Source organism: Strongylocentrotus purpuratus, unplaced genomic scaffold (assembly GCF_000002235.5).
Source record: "Strongylocentrotus purpuratus isolate Spur 01 unplaced genomic scaffold, Spur_5.0 spur5_scaffold_20, whole genome shotgun sequence".
Classification (NCBI taxonomy): domain Eukaryota; kingdom Metazoa; phylum Echinodermata; class Echinoidea; order Camarodonta; family Strongylocentrotidae; genus Strongylocentrotus; species Strongylocentrotus purpuratus.
In genome coordinates this window covers 43,288,696-43,308,913 of record NW_022145606.1, presented here as the reverse complement: position 1 = coordinate 43,308,913, position 20,218 = coordinate 43,288,696, and the positions used below count along the sequence as shown (strand labels likewise).

The window sequence follows — 20,218 nt, the reverse complement described above, 5'->3', positions numbered from 1 at the left end:
GTGCAATCAATCGAAGAATAAATTTGATAAATGTATAAATAATTAATCAACAAGTAGATAGATAAGTCAATCAGTCAATCAATCATTAAAAATTAAAAAAAACAATATATAAAAGCAGAAAACGAGCCAGAACAAAAACGCAAGCGATAAACTCCATACAAAAGTGCCGATTTGTTTTACAAGTGGTCCATATTTATGGGGATTTTATTTTTATTGGATAATTATTTCGGGGGGGGGGCCGACCCCCCCCCCCCCGCTATTCGCCCCGATCTGCCATTGAGGAAGTTAATCCCGTCATTTGCATTAATGTGTTGACAGTAAATGCCTTTAATACCGACTAACATTAGTTTTTTACTTATCAATCATAAATATTGTTAATATTTGATAATATTAATTGCAATAATTAACTGTGCCGTGCACGAACGTCCACACGTAATATGCACAAAATTCACTCTTTCCTGCCAAGCCCTTGCTTCATCGATCAGTAGAATACAAATAATACACACCAGTCATGGCATTAGTAAGAATTACCCACACAAGGTGCCCTTGGAACAGTTTAACAAGCCCGAGGCGAAGCCGAGGGTGTTTGGACTGTTTCGAAGGTACCGAGTGAGGGTAATTTTACTAACGCCCGAACAAAATGATGTGTACTATTTGTTTGATAACATGACTCTCGCGTGTAATAAACCTATATATGGAAATTACATACCAAGAGACTATTTAATTTATGCATTGTTACGTCAGAGGATATCTTCTCTTTATCAGTGTGACCTTTGCTCCTATTCATGCCTACGTTTTTTTAGAATGGTAAATAATGCCTCCTAATTAATCGTTCTGATATCTTCTGACGTACACAATGAAATTTTAAAAATCCATAATGGCACGTCTTAAACAGTTATGGTTTTAGCAGTAGTTCTTGTGAAATTCACATGAAGATCGTAAAATAATATTACAACACATTACATACGTATCTATAACAAGGACAGCTCAGATATATTTTATAAGATATTTCATTTCTATTCAGTGCTTTTAATGTATCTTCTTTTTTCTTTTTTTTTGCTGGTGTTTAAGGGATAGTTGAGTTCTGGTATAAGACCGCAAATGGCTTCATATTGATTTGATTTGATTTGATTTATTGGTTTCTGCATCTTTTTTCTTTTTTTCATCTTACATTTTCATGAACATAATATGGCTTGATAGAATATTTCAAGTGTATATAATTTTATACAGATAATAAACGATATTAAACAAATATATTGAATTTAAACATATACATTGAATGCATAATTAACATACATTAGATGCAGGAGGGCTACAGAAATAAGCAAAGTAGCTTGACGTGCCGGCAGCCCTCAACTTAGATACAACAATACAAAATAAAAATAAAAAAGAGTGACTTGCAGAAAAGAAAAGGAAAGGGGAGAGAAGGAGGAGGAGGAGGAGGAGGAGCGTTGGTAATAATACAATAAATCTCATACATCTGCTGATTGAATGCAGGTTCATTCATGAATGGAAAAACGATGCTAGGTCATGGACGATTACACATCATTGTTGAATATACAGTCAATGTACACACGCACATGAATACAGTAGAATTGCATGGTTATTGCTCTTATTTTTATTTATGACATTTGCAGTGCCCTCTTAGAACCTAAAATAGCATTGAACGTAATGTTAGACCTCGAAATTTTAGATTGAATACGATCCTACCAGTTCAGCTCCATTTTCCCCAAAATATGGTGACCGTTAATTAATTAATGTGCGTATCATTACCAACACGAAACAGCCAACAAATAAATTGGCATTTGCTGGAATAAAACGTATAAAGAGCTATCTTATTAATTATCCTCCTCCCTTATATATTTATTTTCTGCTTTTTCTTTTCGTCTTGTTCTCATTTTCCTTTTTCTGTTTCTTTTCTTCTTCTTCTTGTCTATTCGCAACAAAAATGAAATAATATAAGAGCAATCGTACTTACTGTATACGGAACTTGCGGTGAGCGTTGCTGCTGTCGGTAAGGTGATTAATGCGTGTATGGATAGTCTCGAGTTGAGACGTTGGTATTTGTATCATTGACATCCACGCACTTGCAACGGGTTTATTTGTAGTGGTGGTGCACCAGCCAGAAAGGGGAGGGGTGGGGAATCCCTCATTTTGTATAGACAAAGCCTCCGCTTTCTAAACTAAATAGCGAAAAAGAATATGACCAGCTTACATTTTTGATTTACGAATCGTCGGAATAATGATCCCTATTTCATTTGTCTTCCTCCCCCGTAAATTTGTTTCTTGAAAATTCAAATAAGCGTTGGCCCTACCTTTAGGTGCAACGCACCTATAATAACAAACCTTGGTTGATTTTTGTAATTTAAAAAAAATGTATTACCCCCCCCCCCCCAAAAAAAAAAAAAAAAAAATGAAAAATGAAAAAGAAAAAAAAAAGAAAGAAGAGAGAATCCTAATGCATTGCAGTTTATATTCTTTTTCTTCTTTTTCTTCTAATGAATATAACTTACTGAGTCCTTACTTCCTACAAATACAAAACAATACAATGAAAATGCAATAAATTATCAATAATTCATTGCATTTTTCCCCGGTCCCAAAATCATGAGCAACAGAGTACAATGATTGCAAATGTGTTTTTCTACAACCCCCGTATGTAACAAATCTATTCCGTCATCAATAACTAAGAAGATGAGAAATCATGAAAATTTCTTTACAGAACAAATTGGAAAGGAGCTCGCAACATAAGTCATAGTGTTGCCAATTTGAGTTTCAATTAGAATAACTTCATAAAGTCATAACATTCCTATTTCTCATCTGTTTTTGCTCAAACGTTACACTTCATACTATCAAAGTTACTGTTACTGTTAATCTTTATTTTCTATAGTTGCTTTTGTAATTGGATATGTTTTGTCTGTTCTGATATCCATGCGTTATATGAATATTTTAAATAAATGGACTTAAGTGAAATGAATCGTGCAGACACATGGTCCTACACATACACAGGCACGCACACGCACACACACACACACACACACACACATATTAAACCCCTTCCTCGCTCTTCTACATATCATTCAACTTGTCAAGAATAGACACCGAATTCAACAGTACAGTAGTGTAGGAGTTTAGGTGTATAAAGTATAAGCAGGTATCAGATGATTCTCTCTACTTTTCTCTGATGTAGCATTTATTATCATGCATCAAATGATTTTGGAATTTACAATTCATCATTTTGGACGGGATACGTATAAAAAACTAAATGTTTGTTATAATATAAATACGATTTCTTTATTTTATTTGGGATGTGAATTAAACAAAATAATGATATATCAGTTATCTTTGGTCAGTATCTAAATTTTCTTTTCTTTTGTTTATGTGTATGCATCACTTATGGTGCGCAAACTACTTCAGATATCCCTTATTTAAAAAGAATATTTTTGATTTATTCTTGCATAAACAAACTACTATCACATAACTGGTATCTTATGAAGGCGGATAAATGAACATTGATATGTATAGTGAGACTTATTCAGGACAAGATATATATTTGTTATTGCCGATGCGGAATTTCGAGGTTTGGGGGGGGGGAGGGGGTTAAAGAAACACACTGTAAATGACAAGCAAATTGAGGCTAAACGATGGAAAGCAGAAATAACCCGATAAGAACGTGTATATCAGTTAAGCATAAACTATACTTTATTTCACATTCATTAAGAATCATCAGCATACAAAATGCATATTACAGTATAGAAGCAAGACAAAAGCATTGATGAAAGTATTTACGGTAATATTTAAAAGGTTCATAGAATATAGAATATACTACAAACGATCTTGATTTGTTGTCATATTTGACTTACTAATAAGATCCGTCTTGTAGGGAAACAAAACCTCAATATAAATTGTTTTGTTCTACTCTCTAACTTAATTGTTGCTTTGAATTTTCTTGGCGAGATAAAAGAGAAGTTCCACAAATGTTTTTGGAGGTGTAATCTTATATCTATCTCGGATGTTGTGATGGTTGGCAATAATGCATTTCGGTAGCATGATATGTCTTAGGTACAATAAACAATTTGAAGAAAAATTAAGTTCTGGTTTTAAGAGTGACGTTGGAAAGTGTATGACTGTGATCTGCGTTTTCAACAATTACTGACAACAATCTTATTTGTATTTATTATTCTTATTCAATGATTTCATTGGCCGTAAATGATACACAATATATATATCAAAGAACATAATAACATAATATTTAGACTAAACAAAATCAACTAAGGCTCTCATAGAAAAGTGGTCATTATACTGCATGGCCACTTTGCATTTGATGCAAGGAAGTTTAAAAAGGAAAATAAGCTTTGATGTATATCTTTAAAAGGCTACACTTTGTGAGTTTCTAAATCACCATTCCTTCAAAAGAAATCATAAAGAACTCGACATATTAAAACCTTTGAACATATCCGTTTGTATCGTTTTCTTAACCGTGACATTTTATTACAACCATGTAGCTATGAAAATATATTTTTGTTGTGGCCAATTTCATAAAGAAAACGTAATCAACCTAGCCTTTTCTTTTTAATTCTGTCACATTTCAATTTATATATATTGTCATGCAACGGAGGAGGGAGGGGCTGCATTCGTTATTCCTTACTCTCAGGTACCTCAACAGGGGGGAATTGACCGGCGACGTAGTAAGTGGGCGGAGCAACAGGGTTGGGCTGTTGAGCATGCGTGTGATTGGGGATCGACTGTGGTGGGGGCGGGGCCTGAGTGGCTGGATGCACCACGTAGTAAGGCGCTTGGCCCTGATTGGTGGTTGCAGGCATTGGCATAGCAACTTGTGGGTACTGCATGACGGGAGCTGGTCCTTGCTGTACGATGTACATTCCAGCTTGAACATGAACTGCGACGTCGGAGGAAAATACACAAAAGAGAGAACAATATTACAACTTGAAATGCATATAGTTGAGAAATTCACAAAAAGGGAGAAATATAGGCATATTAACCTGTCAATGCTTTGACTCGATAATTTAGATTGACAGGTATTGGAGGATAGAAATGGAATTGCCATGCTATACGCAAAAAGACTATTTTATATCCATGTGATTTACAATGACTATTCTTATACTTGTCACGGGGGAATCAAACATATGGGCCCGAATTCACAACGAAGGTTTGTCAACAAACCCCCTTTTGTTCTTTACAAACCAGGTTTGTAAAAAATGCTTAAAAACGCGTCATATGACGTACGAAAACCAAGGTTTGTCGACAAACCTCCTTTGTGAATTCGGGCCATAAGGTTTGATATCCGGATATTTCCCTACTTCCCTTTCTTCTCCTTACTCTGTTTTTTCGTCTTCTTTTTCTTTTTCTTCTAATCATCTATTTACATAATGATTTTCTTCTTCTTCTTCTTCAATTATTGTGACTACATATTTGACGACTGTCACACAAGATAGGCCTACCGATGCAAGTTCAAAGGAATTAAAATGAATTTCTTTATGCTCCAATTCAGCTAATGGTTAACCATTTTTTATAGCATTCTATTTTATCATCATAACTCAACTTGCAATATAGTTTAGGCTACAGTAGCTTGTATTGATCATAACAATAACCTATGACAGCACATACCTTGCTGATGCCCCGGTGTAGTATTGGTAGGTCCTTGCGGCTGAAAGATGGCCTGGAAAATATGGTAAAGAGTGCTATTAATTAAACTATGAACTCCATTCAGACCTAAGTTCATTGAAAGATGCATTTTTTTAAAACAAGCCGAAATCAAGAAAAATATTGAATTTTGGCAAATTCATTCTCGTTTGCCAAGTAACGACTGTTACATAAACCTACATATATAGGCATATTCAAACTAAGATACAGGCATGATGCCTACTGCCAGTGATGACAATAAAACCTCCATATTGGATGAGATTTGAGCACACCTTTAGATGAGACCGGTAACTTGTGACAAAATAGCTTGCGTTTACCCATTATTAAAAATACGTCACAGTGTTGCCAATTTGTGTTTCACTGAATGATGACAACCTTTAACAAATCATACATTTCTTGTTTTGGATAAGATTTGGTTCAAACTTTCACTGACCTGCATGCTCCTCTCATTTTTCGGCTCCTATCAAAACCAAATTTATTTCAGGGTTGACGTCCTCTTTAAACTATTAAGCCTCGTTCAGTTATGCAACGGCAAACCGTTTATTTATTATGATGACGAAAACTGTGACACGCATCATATTTCTGTATCTTCAAACACACACAGATTGAGCTCAGTACATTCGCACAGGACCTTTGATCGGTGCAGTTGCCATTCATTTACACGTTTAATTTTTTTTTTTTTAATTTTTATAGTGGCGATTAATTTCGTCATATCTGAACTACCGTTTAAATTTTAAAAAAACCGCGGTAGATTTTCAGGTAATTAACCGCGTCATAATAATATCTGAACGAGCCTTTAGTGGTCATGAATATTTTGACAGTTACCGTGATGGGTTGAGGAGCTGGAGTGCTGCAGCCGCTACCATTGCAGCAACATTTCTTACAGCAACTCTCGCAACCCTTGAAAGCGCAACATCCAAACGACGCCGAGACGATACACGTCACGAAAAGGAAGAACCCGGTAGTCGTAATCAGCGCATCAAATGTAACTCTTGCGGCCTAACAAAATTATAAGGAAAAGGAATATATATATATAAAAAAAAAAAAAAAAATCCATGAACAGAGCTATAATAGCAAAAGTTATGACATAATAGCCTAATAATAATGAATTTGTTTAAACCTAGCCGGGGAAGCCTCATCTGCTTCAATACTGTTCTTTTTGGGCCCTGCGATTCATTATCATTCCAGCGATTACCAGATGCCGTTAAAACATGGGTGCAGAGTGCGAAATGCGGATAAACATCTTGCCAAATGATGTTAGTACCGGGCTGAGATTCGAACCATTGGTTTTTGGATTGAGGGTCAAGTAAATGAACCACTATGCCACAATATTTATACATAATATTTGTATTTATAAGCGAACACAAAACTGAATGGATGCAATATACTTTACCACTTGGATAATAAATAAATACTGAAGTAAGAGTATAAGTATACTAAGTAAATAAATACACATTTTCCAGTACCGATCCCACTTCAGTTACGATATTTTATATTTCATAAGGGAACCAATTATATGCAAGGTTTTCCTCTTTAATACGTTTCCCATGTTTGGCATAATTGTTTCTCTATGTTACATATAAAGCTATCATTGTGTTTATTTTGCATTTTCAGGCTTGTTAATTCTTAATGACACAGCCTTGTTACGTGAAATGATGGACATGATTGAAGTGGTATGCAAATCACCTCTGATTTAGCGCAGTTTGGAATAAACGAGTAATAGTCTCCGGGCTGGCATCCCCAGTAGTAGTTATAGTCCCAACGTCCCTTGCCTTCCCAAATGGCGGCGAAGATATGCATCTCAAAGAGAGCGAATCCCATGACGCAACCTAAGATAGACATTACCAGGTAGGCACGAATCTGTAATGTTAAAAACAATATAATCTATTATATACCTCACTTAAGAAATCCAGCCATCTGATTGGTAGAAATTGCAGTCGTGATTTTAGCCATTCCCGTAAAGAGACGAAAAATGCGAAAACCAATTAATAGTCGAAAAGTAAAATCCCGGCAAAATTCCAGTTACCGGGAAAATAATAAAATCTTGCTGCGATATCCATTGGTTTACGTGCTAAATGCCATATTTCAGTAGCTTATAACAATGATTTCACGAACGGAGCGAATTCCATTAGGCGACCGAAGATAGACCTAAACATGACAGTATGAATCGGCTGTGATTTTAAAAGAAATTAAATTATTTTAATATTAGCTTATAACAAATCTGGGATACAAAATACGTATCTTATGACAAAACTGGACTTGAATCTGGAATGTTTATTGAAAGTAATTTCTAACACATTTCATGTAGTAGCTAATATATCAAAAGACATCTTAAACAGAGCGATTCCCCTGATACAACCGAAGAAAGACATAACGATATACATATGAATCTGGGATGTTCAAATAAAAGAATTATACATGTATTAATAGTATCGTATAACAAAAATTAACATAATAAGCAAAACAAAGCAAACCAAAGGAGACTAAAAATGTATAAGAAAGAGAGAACCAGAATGAGTTAGTGAGAGAGGGGTGAAGAAAAGGACAGAGAAAAATTAAGATAGATATAGGATTTCAAGAGAGGAAGAGTGGTTACCAAACACTTGTTCCCTTTGTTCCCTGCCAATATGCCGATCACTCCTGTCACTCCGAATATCTGAGATATGAGAACAATCAAAATAAACATGCTAATTACTGATAAAGGAAAAAAAACTCGCTTATCGGAAAATTAGAGTCAACAAAATTGGAACTTTATGTATGATCAAGTAATGTGCTCTTGGAGAAAAAAATATCTAATCATGAAATTTTCTGCGAGATAAAGTTGTACATATTTGTGTGTGTGTGTATATATATATATATATATATGGTCGTGTGTTTGTGTGTGTGTCTGAGAAAGAGAGTGCATATATATATATACTATATATATTTATATATATTTATGTGTGTGGGCGTGTGTGTATGTGATTGCATGTATATATATTGTATATATAATCACATTACCAGTATTCCGCTCCAGATGGCTGTAGCAAAGTAGGACCAAAAAGCCATAAGGATGATGGCTACTATCCCCAAGGCAACCAGTAAACATCCTCCAATCAGTTGAATGATTGCTGTCCTCTGAAACGATAAAATAGTTTACAAATAATACACAGCAACAAGGGCATTAGTAATCGCCTCGGGCGTGTTAGACTGTTCCAAAGGTACCTTGTGTGGGTAATTTTACTAATGCCCAAACAAAATAATTGGTAATATTTGTTTTATAACATTATGTTTTGTTTGTTTTATAAGACGATGTTTTATTTGTTTTATAAGACGATGTTTTATTTGTTTTATAAAATGATGTTTTATAACATGATTTTACTAATGACTGGTCATTAGCATTTGATAATGACCGGTCGTTATCAAAATTACGTGTTAGACAAAATAAATGCCTGGTCACGTGTACACTCTCAACCAATCATTTGATTATGATGTACGTCATCTATAATGATAAATAATACATCTTTCACTAGAATAGTACCGTTTCGTCTACAGCCAGTTCGCCTACTACTAAAGTAGTCTATTCCTATATGGTCCTCACCAAAGTCGGTCTACTATCCACATGGTCAAATAATTGTTTGATGCTTTTTATTAATATTTATGATGACATGATTATTAGACCGTCTGGATAGTAGGTAAGATGGGCATTAGACAAACTTGGAATTAGACCGACTGGAAATAAGAATAAATGAGCAAGAGACGAAATGAAAAGTAGTTGTATTGGAGATTAGACCAAATTGAAATTCATAGGCTAAATGGCTTTTAGAATAAATAGTCTTTAGACCGTTGATACATAGACGAACTGATTACAAGACCATGTGGATAGTAGACGGGCTGGATGTAGACCATATGGGAATAGACGAATAGTGTTACAGGTCCTTTAAAAAAACACAGCCCGGACTCATACATATCGAAGAAAACAAATGTTATTTTAGTCATTTCGGAGGATCTGTAATACTATTGGTCTATTCACATAATGTATAGTGATTCCAACTTTTAAAATTCATAATTTTCCCTTTTTTGGGTCAAATTTTGTTCAGGCTTTCACCTCTCTACCTCAATGATTAGATTGCTTTCTTTTAGAGTTGTTTGTAATTGTCTGAATGCCAGCAAACAACAACGACCTGCTCTTGATCTGACATTCTTTTAAATGAATCCAGTGCATAGATTTCCTGCCATATTTGCCATTTGCCATTTAAAAGCTAATTGATAAGACTTATCATTCAATGATTTTGAAGATAATTCAGCCACAGCATCATTTTTTGTAATTGTTATATATCAACATGTCTTCCCGATATTTTTTAACACGATGAAGGCTCTATATTCACTGTTTGTTACTGTGTTCGCTGTTCTCGGTTCTCCGAAGTTAAGTCTTCCTGATTAGGTTAACAATGGCCGCATGGGTGCAATATTGGCATAGAGCATTACACTTACCTTAATGCGTGCACGATAGGAAGAACGAGCTCCATTTTGCTCTTCAGGGATACCATAGATACATGTCGTCGCTGGTGCGGGGTTAGAGGTCGAAGTCATTTCTATATCATCCACGAATTTCCAATTGGAGGGACAAAGTGTATCAAAGAGAAAATCTGATCCTCGTTGACCTGGTGGAAAGAAAAAAAATATATAATCTGATCAATAAGAGAGAAAGGAATTTTAAGCACAGGTTTTTAAATTGGTGCTTATTTATGGGCTTTTATTTCTATTGGTTAGTTATTTTGTTAGGTACGACCCCTCCCCCATCAACCCCCGATATGCCAGGTTGTTAATAACGCCATTTGGATTGATATGTTATTGGCAGTGAACGCCTTACAATAATATTATAAATACAGCAGTTGTTATGCGCTATTGTTCTAGTAAACTATTCTGAGGCGCATTAAATATTTACTTATTAATCATGAATAGTTAATATTTAATAATATTAATTGCAAAAATTAACCCTTAAAGTGCGATGGACATGGGCTCTTGCTTCCATTGCAATGCACGAGCACAATATGCACAAAGTCCATTCTGCCAAGCCCTTGCACCATCGATCAATAGTAAACGAGTTGTATACACTAATTGACCTACCGTGCAGAGTGTATAGCAAAGGTTGAATTGCTTAATACCTATTTTCATTTTCACATATACCACCAATTATTTTGAGTTATTTTTCTTTTGTTTATTTTGAAAATTAAGACTCAATAACACATTAAAAACTAGTTAGATAGTCTGCACGTAGATTGAACATAATTATTAACCCTTATCTTAATAGTTTATGTCGGACTGAGTGACTCTATAAAGTGCATTTTGGTCAGTCTAGCAATTGGAAATTCTAGCAAACAGAAAACCGAACACACATACACACTCGCATACGCCCACAAACATCACGCGCGTGTAATAAACCTATAAAAGGAAATGACGTACCAACAGACTATTTAAGTTATGAATTGCTACGTCAGAGTTTATCTTCTCTTTATCTGTTTGTTCTTTGCCCTCTCCATATCTACGCTCGTTAGAATGGTAAACAATGCCTGCTTATTAATTGACCTGATATCTTCTGACGTACACAATTAAAACAATCCATATTGGCACGTCTGATACAATTATGGTTTAGCTTGAGCCCTTTTGAATTTTCACATGAAGGTCGAAAAATACTACTACATTACCTACGAAATTATAACGAAAAAAGTTGAAATTTTATTCATTAAGACATTAGTGTTCAACATCTGTTTATTAATTAACACATAGTGATCAAAATCTCTTTTATTTTAATAATTCATATAATGTATTGGGGTGCTGTTGTTGAGACACCCACTAGACTCTAATCCTTATTTGCATCAATACCGACTTCATTGTTCCATCATGGTTTGTGAAAAGGAGCAATAGCCTATGTGTTCTACTTCTGTACTAGTACTTCCTCTACTTTTCTTTTTTCTACGTCTTCTTCTTCCTCCTCTCTTTCTTCTTCTTCTTCTTCTTCTTCTTCTTCATTCTTCCATAACTCTTTCTACTTTTTCTGCTTCTTCATCGTCTTCATCTTCCTCTTCTCCTACCCCTCTGCTTTTTCTTCTACTTCTGTTTTTTCTACTTCTTCTTCTTCTTCTTCTTCTTCTTCTTCTTCTTATTATTATTATCATTATCATTATTATTTAAAAAAAATCTTTTCTTCTTCTACTTCTTCTTCTTTTTCTCCTGCTTCTTCATGGTCTACTAGTTCTCCTTCTAACTTTTCTTCTACTTCTTCTACTTTATCCTCTCTCTTTACATCTTCTTCTGTTCGTCATGTTCTCATTTTCCGTTTTATGTTCCTTCTTTCTCCTCCTTGTCTTTTCGCAACAAAATGAAATATTATAAAGGCAATCGTACTTACTGTTTTGGAACTCACGGTGAGCGTTGCCAGAGCGTTGCTGTAGTCTGCAAGACAGTAAATGAACGTGTGTGACGGTGTGTGTATTCAGAAGCTGATATTGAATATCGTGATTACAGGCTATAGTTCTCGTATACATGTATGACCCTTCGATCTGTAATCATTGACAACCGCGCACCTTGCAACGTGTTTATTTGTTTTGGCGGTGCAACGGAGAGAGTGGGGGAGGGGGTGCCCCCTTTTCAAAGTCAAAGCCTCCGTTTTCCACACCGAAAAAGTGGAGAAAAAAAACATGCATTTTCGGAATAACGATCCCAATTTCATTTTGTCTTCCCCTCCCTCCCCCTTAAACTTGTTTCTTTAACATTTGAATAAACGTCGGCCCTACCTTTAGGTGTAATCAGGGAGGTGAGACTTCTCACCTTCCTGGTGTAATGTACCCATTGTAGGCCACGAAATTCCAACATCATTTGAAAGATAACACTAATTTAGAACTTCCATCAACCAAACAAAAGGGCTTCAAAATGTCTTTTTAATGAAAAATAACGACCGTTAGTTGTCGAATCAAATATAGCAATCGCGGTCGTTTAATTATATAGTCTGATTTTCAGACCCTTGTACTGAATGGTCGTACGTTTTGTGCTGCACAAAGATTCAATCAGTTTAAAATTTGGTCATTACAAGAAGTGGGTTATGGATGTAGACAAGTGCTCATGTACCCTTTAAATCTCATTTTATGTTAGTTATTACTAAAGAGAAAAAAAAGTCAGTCAGTCACTCAATAGTGTCTGACAGTAAAGTCTAGAAATTAAACGGATTTCCTTGCATAATTTGAATACTAGGACACTGCTAACGTTTAAATTTAACAGATAGGACATACGTGACATATTCACAATTCCTGCAAAGTTCTACATCATTCGATGTTGGCTGCAAAAGGGATACAATACGTTTAAAGGGGTAGTCCATCCTGATATTAAATTGGTTTTGAAAGAAACAGGAAAATGAGAGAGAAACAGTTCAGTGAAACTTTAGCATAAAACTGATTACAAATAAGAAAGTTTTGACATTTTGAAGGTGCAATCAATGGTAATTTAGTGAAGCATCTTGCGAGTTCCCCTCCTTATTGTCCTGTGCTATAGAAATAAAAATATATTCCCTTTTAAAAAATCAATTAAACGTCACCCTATATACAGTGCGTCCCAGATAAAACAAAACCAAGAAAGATTGATGTTTTATCATGACTAAATTATAATCAATTAATGACACATAGTTGTTAAACTTAGATCCTCCTCTTTCATTTGATGCAACTCATATGATGCATATTTCACGCATGAGTGATTTAAAACAATTTGAAGAAAGAGTACCAAAAAGTCATTTGGCAAACGGTATCTAAGTTTCAAAGAGAAAATTACATTTTCTGCAAGTTCATTTTTTGCCCCTTCATGGGACACCTCAATCAGGAAGAATGAGCCAGGAATAACAAAGTTGTATTTGTTTAAAGTAATGCTTGCATTTCGATAATTTTATTAAACGAATGCATTCCACTGGCTGTCTGCCGTAGCAACATAGAAGACGGAGTTTGTTGTTTGTTGCTACGGCAGGAAGCCAGGGAAAACGAATTTGCTTCATAAAATTATGGACTTTCAATCAAAGAACTTCACAAAGTCATACGAATTCCTATTTCTGATCGATTTTTGCTCAAAAATGTTGAACTTTATATTAAGTTACTGTTGCAATTAATGTTTACTTTCCAGTTGCTATTGTAATTTGATATGTTTTTGTTTGTTCCGATGTCCATGCGTTATATCAAAGTGTTAAATAAATGGACTTAAGTGAAATGAATCGTGCGGACACATGGTCCCGAACACACACAGGCACGCACACACACACACACACACACACACACACACACATATATTAAACCCATTCGTCGCTCCCCTACATTATCATTCATATTGTCCAGAATAGACAACGATTTTGACAGTAGTCTAGGTGTTTAAGGTATAGCAGGAATAAAAAGATTTCTTGTACTTTTCTTTACAGTATCGTTTATTATTTATATATATATAGATAATTCATCATTTTGGACGGGGAATGTATTACAAAGTATATTTTTAATTTATTTTGATATAAAACCTACAAAGTATGAAAAATCAATATTTTAGGCTTTCGCAATATTTTCTCATCTCGTCGTCTTCACGTTCAGTTATGATAACAAAACAGTAATTACAATAAAAGTAGTAAAAGTAAATAGTAAAATAAATTGTAATAGTAACAGTAATCGTAATAGTATTTTAGATAGCAATAGTAATAATAATAGTAACATTTAAAGTAATACTAATATTAATAGTTTTGTTATAGTAATAGTATTAGGGGAGCCTTCCAAAGTTGCGACTGTGCCCGGACGCGTCGGGGCGCGATGAATAGAACAATCGCGTCCCAAGAGACGCATTGAGGCGCAAAGGGGCGCGAAGGGGCGCAATAGTCACCCTCACCTGATTCTTGCATATGAAAAGAAACCGTCTATTGTTAGTATAAACCCGCTCTATTCTTCTTGCGCCCTTTTGCGCCCCACCAGGCGATGGAAGATTATCTCTCCCGTCATTGTTCTCGCTCGTGATGCGCGGTACAGCTTAAACTTGATATACAGAAAGTATTTGTCGGCCAAAGCCTGACTTCCCCTCCTCCGGTTTTCGTTCTGATAAACTTTCCATTGTTTGTACAAAAATGATGTATTCTTCTCGCGTCGCGATCTATTCTTCTCGCGCCGTTTTGCGTCGTAACGGGCGGGGTATTACCTTTCCAATCATTGTGGCGAAGCTTTGCGATGTACATTACTACAGCACAGCATGAACTTCTCTGGTGGGATCGTCTTTGTTTTTTTTTTTTTTTTTTTTGGGGGGGGGCAATCAACACACTCGTTCATCTTGATCAGAATACATTATGATTTATTTTTGTTGGGTTTAATACGCCTCCTTTTAATTTTTGTGACGACTGTATGAAATGTGAAATAAAGATGACTATGTACGATTAATGGTTGTTTAATTGCGAGCTTAATTGTCCCCAACAACAAAAAATAAAAGACGAATGATGTGAATGACCACATGTATGCGGTTATAGTCGGCAAATTGATTACTGTTTGGGTCGCTTGTGTATGTTTGTAATTTGAATGATTATCAACATATTTGTATAATTCCCACATCGCGATATGATTCTAGCGTCGTATAATGGACAAAGGAATTATCTTTCTCTCCCGTCAATAATATTCACGCTACGCGTTGCACATCGCCACAGCCTGAGCTTGGAAGAATTTATATTTTGTCAGTCAAATCCTTTTTTTTTCTCCTCCCATGACTTGGTTCTAATAAATTAAAGGTTTGCTTATTAGGGATAAGAAGGATAACATCAAACAAACGATTTACTCAAGATGACGCTCTTTTCATTTCACCTCGCTGTTTGATAAAGTAGAGTTTTACGGAGCGAATACAAAAGAAAAGTTCGCTCTAAGGCCAAATAAAAAAATGATTTATTAGTGTCCTGTTTTTTCGAAAACTAGGAAGGAGGAGGCCCTCTCTTTTCTTTTTTTTTTCTTTCAAAATGGCCGCTCAAAATGGCCGCTCGGTACATTTTCCCTGACAGTCGGGCTTTTTTTCAAGATGGCCGCCGAAATCTTTTAACTTTTAAAAAAAATCAGTAATAGATCCATTTTAGTATTGTTTTTCATGTGTTTTTTTTTCAATTTTTTTTTAATTTTTTTAAATTAAATTCAAACAAAAAATTAAAACAAATTTCCCCAAAAATAAAAAATAGGAGGCGGCCCCAAAAAAGGAAGCAGGCGGGAACGCTAAACATGTATATTTTGTTAAGTGGCCTCAGGGAAAAAAAAACATAAAATGCCATGGCAGGATTTCACGCCCGAGATTTGCCTTCGAAAATTGCCCGTCCAAAAGGCGTTTTAAATCATAATAATTCCATAGCTCTTTTTAAAAGTGCAATAAATAGAAAAAAGAGTCCGGGAACTATATCGAGATTATAAAACACGTGTGTCATGAAGATGTAAACAAAAAAGCGTAGCCTGATGGTGATAAAGTTGAGCAGCAATTGGAAATGCAATACAAAATATTAATCAGTTCATGATGATAATTAATCATTCGACACAAATGCAAACATTGATTTCTGCTCTAACATTCGAATCATTTATTCGTAGATTTGTATAATTAAGTGGCGAAAGTGAAATTTTGAAATCTTAATGCACAGATACAAAAAACATACCAAATATGTTTTGATTCTTATTCTAAAAAAAAAAAACGGCAAATTTTAAAAGATCTTTTTAAAAGGAGGGAGGCGCTATAGCCCAGTGGTAGAGCAGAGCAGCTCGTAACCGGGAGCTCCCTGGTTAGAAACCAAGTCGATATGCTATTATAAGGCATAACTCAACATTACATTTCGTTCGGAGAGGATCTTAAACCCGCCGGTCCCCTGTTTGCCTAATTCAGAGCATACACATGCTTCATATAGCAGTCAGGAAAAAAAAGCGAACGGTACAGGAAGCTACCTTTTATGGATAAGCCTAAATTGAAGGTTTGGCTTAACTAGGGAGAAGAAGGATAACATCAAACAATAGATCTACTCATGATGACGCTCTTTTCATTTCACCTCGCTGTAAGATAAAGTAGAGTTCTATGGAGCGAATACAAAAGAAAAGTTCGCTCTAAAGGTAAAAACATAGAATGCCGTGGCAGGATTTCACGCGGCCGAGCAAGACTATTGTTTGATCGCTATAATTGTCCGACTTGCTATTATAGATTCTTGTTTAGCTACACATTAAGGTTGCTCGCTAGTTATAAGGACCGCTATTCATTGGACAACTATTCATGAAGACCGCTATTCGTAATTTGAGAACATGGTCATTATGTATAAGGGTCATGAATTCGTAATACGACATCCCCCTCCCCAAAACTAAATAAATAAATAGAAAACATGAATAGATTAATAAACTTAACTAATGATACAATAACAAATAATGCCCGGTAATTGGGAATAGCCTATGAGCGCAACAACTATTAGCTGCTCAAAGAGCTGTCTTTTGTCATTGCGTTGCAAAAATAAAGTGCTTTTAAAAGTTACATGTACTATAATATCCGTATGTTATATAACACCCAATGTGAACATGACGTGTTCAGGCCTTATAACTATATACAGTGCACGTTAAAACAAAAGACTTTACTAGCGCTAGCTAACAAATATGCAACGTCAAAACGTCACGAACATTGAAGATAACAAATTGTTAAAGGTGAAATTCAAAGAAAATCACAAATATGTCAACTAATGTATCACTAGAAACTGGTAAGCTAACAGATGGCCATCGTACAAGTTTGAGGTCAGCTACATATCGGGTGATTTATAAAAATAAAAATACAACCACCTCCATAGCACCTGGGATATACGAGAGATTCGCCAGAAAAATAACGATGTTTTAATGACGTCACAACAGGGACCAATACTGCCCAAGCAGACGACATCCCATAGGGAATGAACATAATTGCAAAGCTATTATTTGTCAAATTATAATGAGTTTAGTGTATATAAATGTACTGGCACGTCAAACGGATCAAAAGGGGACATGACCCGATTCTGATAACTAAAATCTTTTACTTGTAAATACACAGGATAGGGGTTAATTAACAATCAAAGAAACCAGACTTTCAAATTGAAAAGCCCCCGGATTGATATTAAGGGCGGCATTTGTTCCCTCTTAAAACGCCGAACATACCGCGGTGTCTGCAGCTGAATATACAATGGCGTCTTATTTTGTTTACAAGCGACAGATTCCTTTATTTTTGTATCGCTGCATTTGTCATCAAAATAAAACCATGCGCGGGGTTTAGAGTGAGGCAATAGATTACATATTTAGCCTGACGGTAGTGAAGTAAGAGAAAGAACTCAAGAGAAGATGAAAACACAGGCACTGAAAATGTGTGAGATGTCATGGGACATCGTCTGCTTGTGCAAATCATGTCCCTGCTGTGATCTCACACATCTCAGCAGCCTTCGGAGAGCTATTCAGGTGCTATGCCGGGGCTGTATTTAAGCGTTTTGTAATTTACTTCGAATGTTTCCAAGCATCGAATTTTGATAACCTTGTCGAATCAAAGTTTCAACTTTGCAATAAAGAAAATAAAGCTAGATTTAAAATCAATGAATATCTACTTTAAGACAAATGACACCACCAATAAAGTTTCTTCGCGAAGAAATATTCGATCGAATTTCATGTTTGGAACAGATAGGCGATTTCGAATTGTTCCATCTACCGAAACGTTTTGATGATGCAGGCTCCCGACAATACGACTATCATTTTTGTAATATCTTTAATTTGCAGATGTTTGTTTGTTTTGTATAACATATTTATAAACGCCCTATAATCTTATTTCAAGCAGAATCTTTAAATCTCTTTGATTATAAGTATCATTTTTTAAATCACGGGTATTTAAATACAATAGCTGATTTTGCGAAGATTTAGAGAACCTACGTTTCTATTCTTTAAATCGATCTTGCATGAGAAAGAACAGAGTGATGATATAGATATATGACCTATTTTGATCGGATGACAGAACAAAATAAATGTAATATGAACCAAATAATGTGTCAAAACATAGAGAAGGAATACAATTATACATATCGTTTTTGTTTTGTTCGTGAAGAAATTAATTTAATACAAGTATTGAACACATTAATGAACAGAAATGAACAATCATAACAACGTCAACGCCTACACAACTTCGATGTTTGGGAGGAATATAACAATCAGAACAACAATCTAAATCAATGTCTTGTACGTAAAATAATAATAAAACATATCAGTAGCCAACGTGAAAATTTTAGAGTCAAATCTTTCAAGACGAGAGCGGACACACACGCGAGGATTACATGAATAACTAATGCGTAGGAATGGGCGCGAAAGCTTTTCAAATTCACAAATTCACAATTCACAAAAAGCGCTTCGCCTTTAAGCGCACCCCCCCCCCCCCCCACCCCCGAATGAGTGTTAGGTAGGGTACGCATATGCATTTTCCCTCCTTTTGAAAACAGTCCCCTAAGTCCGGTGTGTAAAGTCAATACGGGCCGGATTTGTGTGTACTAGACGAGCCGGACTTTGGTGCGTGAAAAATACCCCTTTACCAGACAGTAACAATGAGTCTCCAAACAATAGCCAGATTTGATATTCATATTGTGAGCATGTGCTTAGTTATATCGGGATTCCCTGGTTATATTGAAGACGTGGGCTAATATCTGTTTGCCCAGTATTTCTCGCTGATTGTTTGACCAACATTAAATTGCTATTGTCCAGCTGACTTTTCTAAAGGCTTTTCTACCCTCGGCGCTAAAGGGATTGCGGAAAATTTCAACACTATTTGTGTTTCTTGATGACCCAGTAGAAGAAGAATAAGGGCTCCCTGCCCCCCCCCCCGAAAAAAAATGTCCCAAAACAACGCAATCATTATTAATTCCGTTTACTACTTGATACCAACACGTGCATGATGGATCCCCCGGATGGATCCTTATTTAGACGGTGAGACAGTTCTGTTACGAGAAGCAATTCAACGAATTGCCATGGCTTGTATTTGTTCTAGAACGCACTACGCTCTTTCGATAACACGTGGCCCCTATTCAGCACAATATATACGTATTTTAGTTATTCTTAACAATGACCTAGATCTAAAACTGGCCGCGAATGTAACCCCCCCCCCCCCTTCGTCGCAAAGAAATATTCGATAAAATTCTTTGATACGGGCACAGTCTATTTAATTTTGTTCGTAACATTAGTGTTTTGCAAAGAAAGAACATTCTGAAAATGAGCGTCTTCCTTCTAACGAAACATATTGATGATGTTCCCGACAATACGGATATCATTTGCATTAAAAAAACATCGTAATACAGATAAAACGCTTTTTAAATCCAATTCATGGAGAAACTACGACATTCTGGATTAAGTATCATTTTCAACATCACGGATTTAAAAATACGTTCTCTAATTTTAAGAAGATTCAAAGGATCTATGAAATAACAGACTGATGATATAATTATATGATTTATAATGATCATACGACAGAACTGTTTACAAGATGCAACAAAAATTGTTTAAAAAAAAACAAGAAAATCGAAACATGC

The 20,218-nt window shown here is 35.5% G+C and overlaps 1 protein-coding gene across 1 annotated transcript; it reads right to left on the bottom strand.

Annotated features, from left to right (window-relative positions):
• Positions 1-4,606: 4,606 nt before the first annotated feature.
• On the bottom strand, positions 4,607-12,097 carry LOC100891969. The gene is made up of 8 exons (XM_011672478.2): positions 12,053-12,097; positions 10,135-10,304; positions 8,662-8,778; positions 8,258-8,317; positions 7,348-7,521; positions 6,487-6,660; positions 5,626-5,677; positions 4,607-4,897 (listed from the first exon to the last, which is right to left on the bottom strand). The coding sequence occupies exons 2-8, from the start codon at positions 10,231-10,233 to the stop codon at positions 4,635-4,637; spliced, it is 939 nt and encodes a 312-aa protein (XP_011670780.2). The 5' UTR covers positions 10,234-10,304; positions 12,053-12,097; the 3' UTR covers positions 4,607-4,634.
• Positions 12,098-20,218: the final 8,121 nt, after the last annotated feature.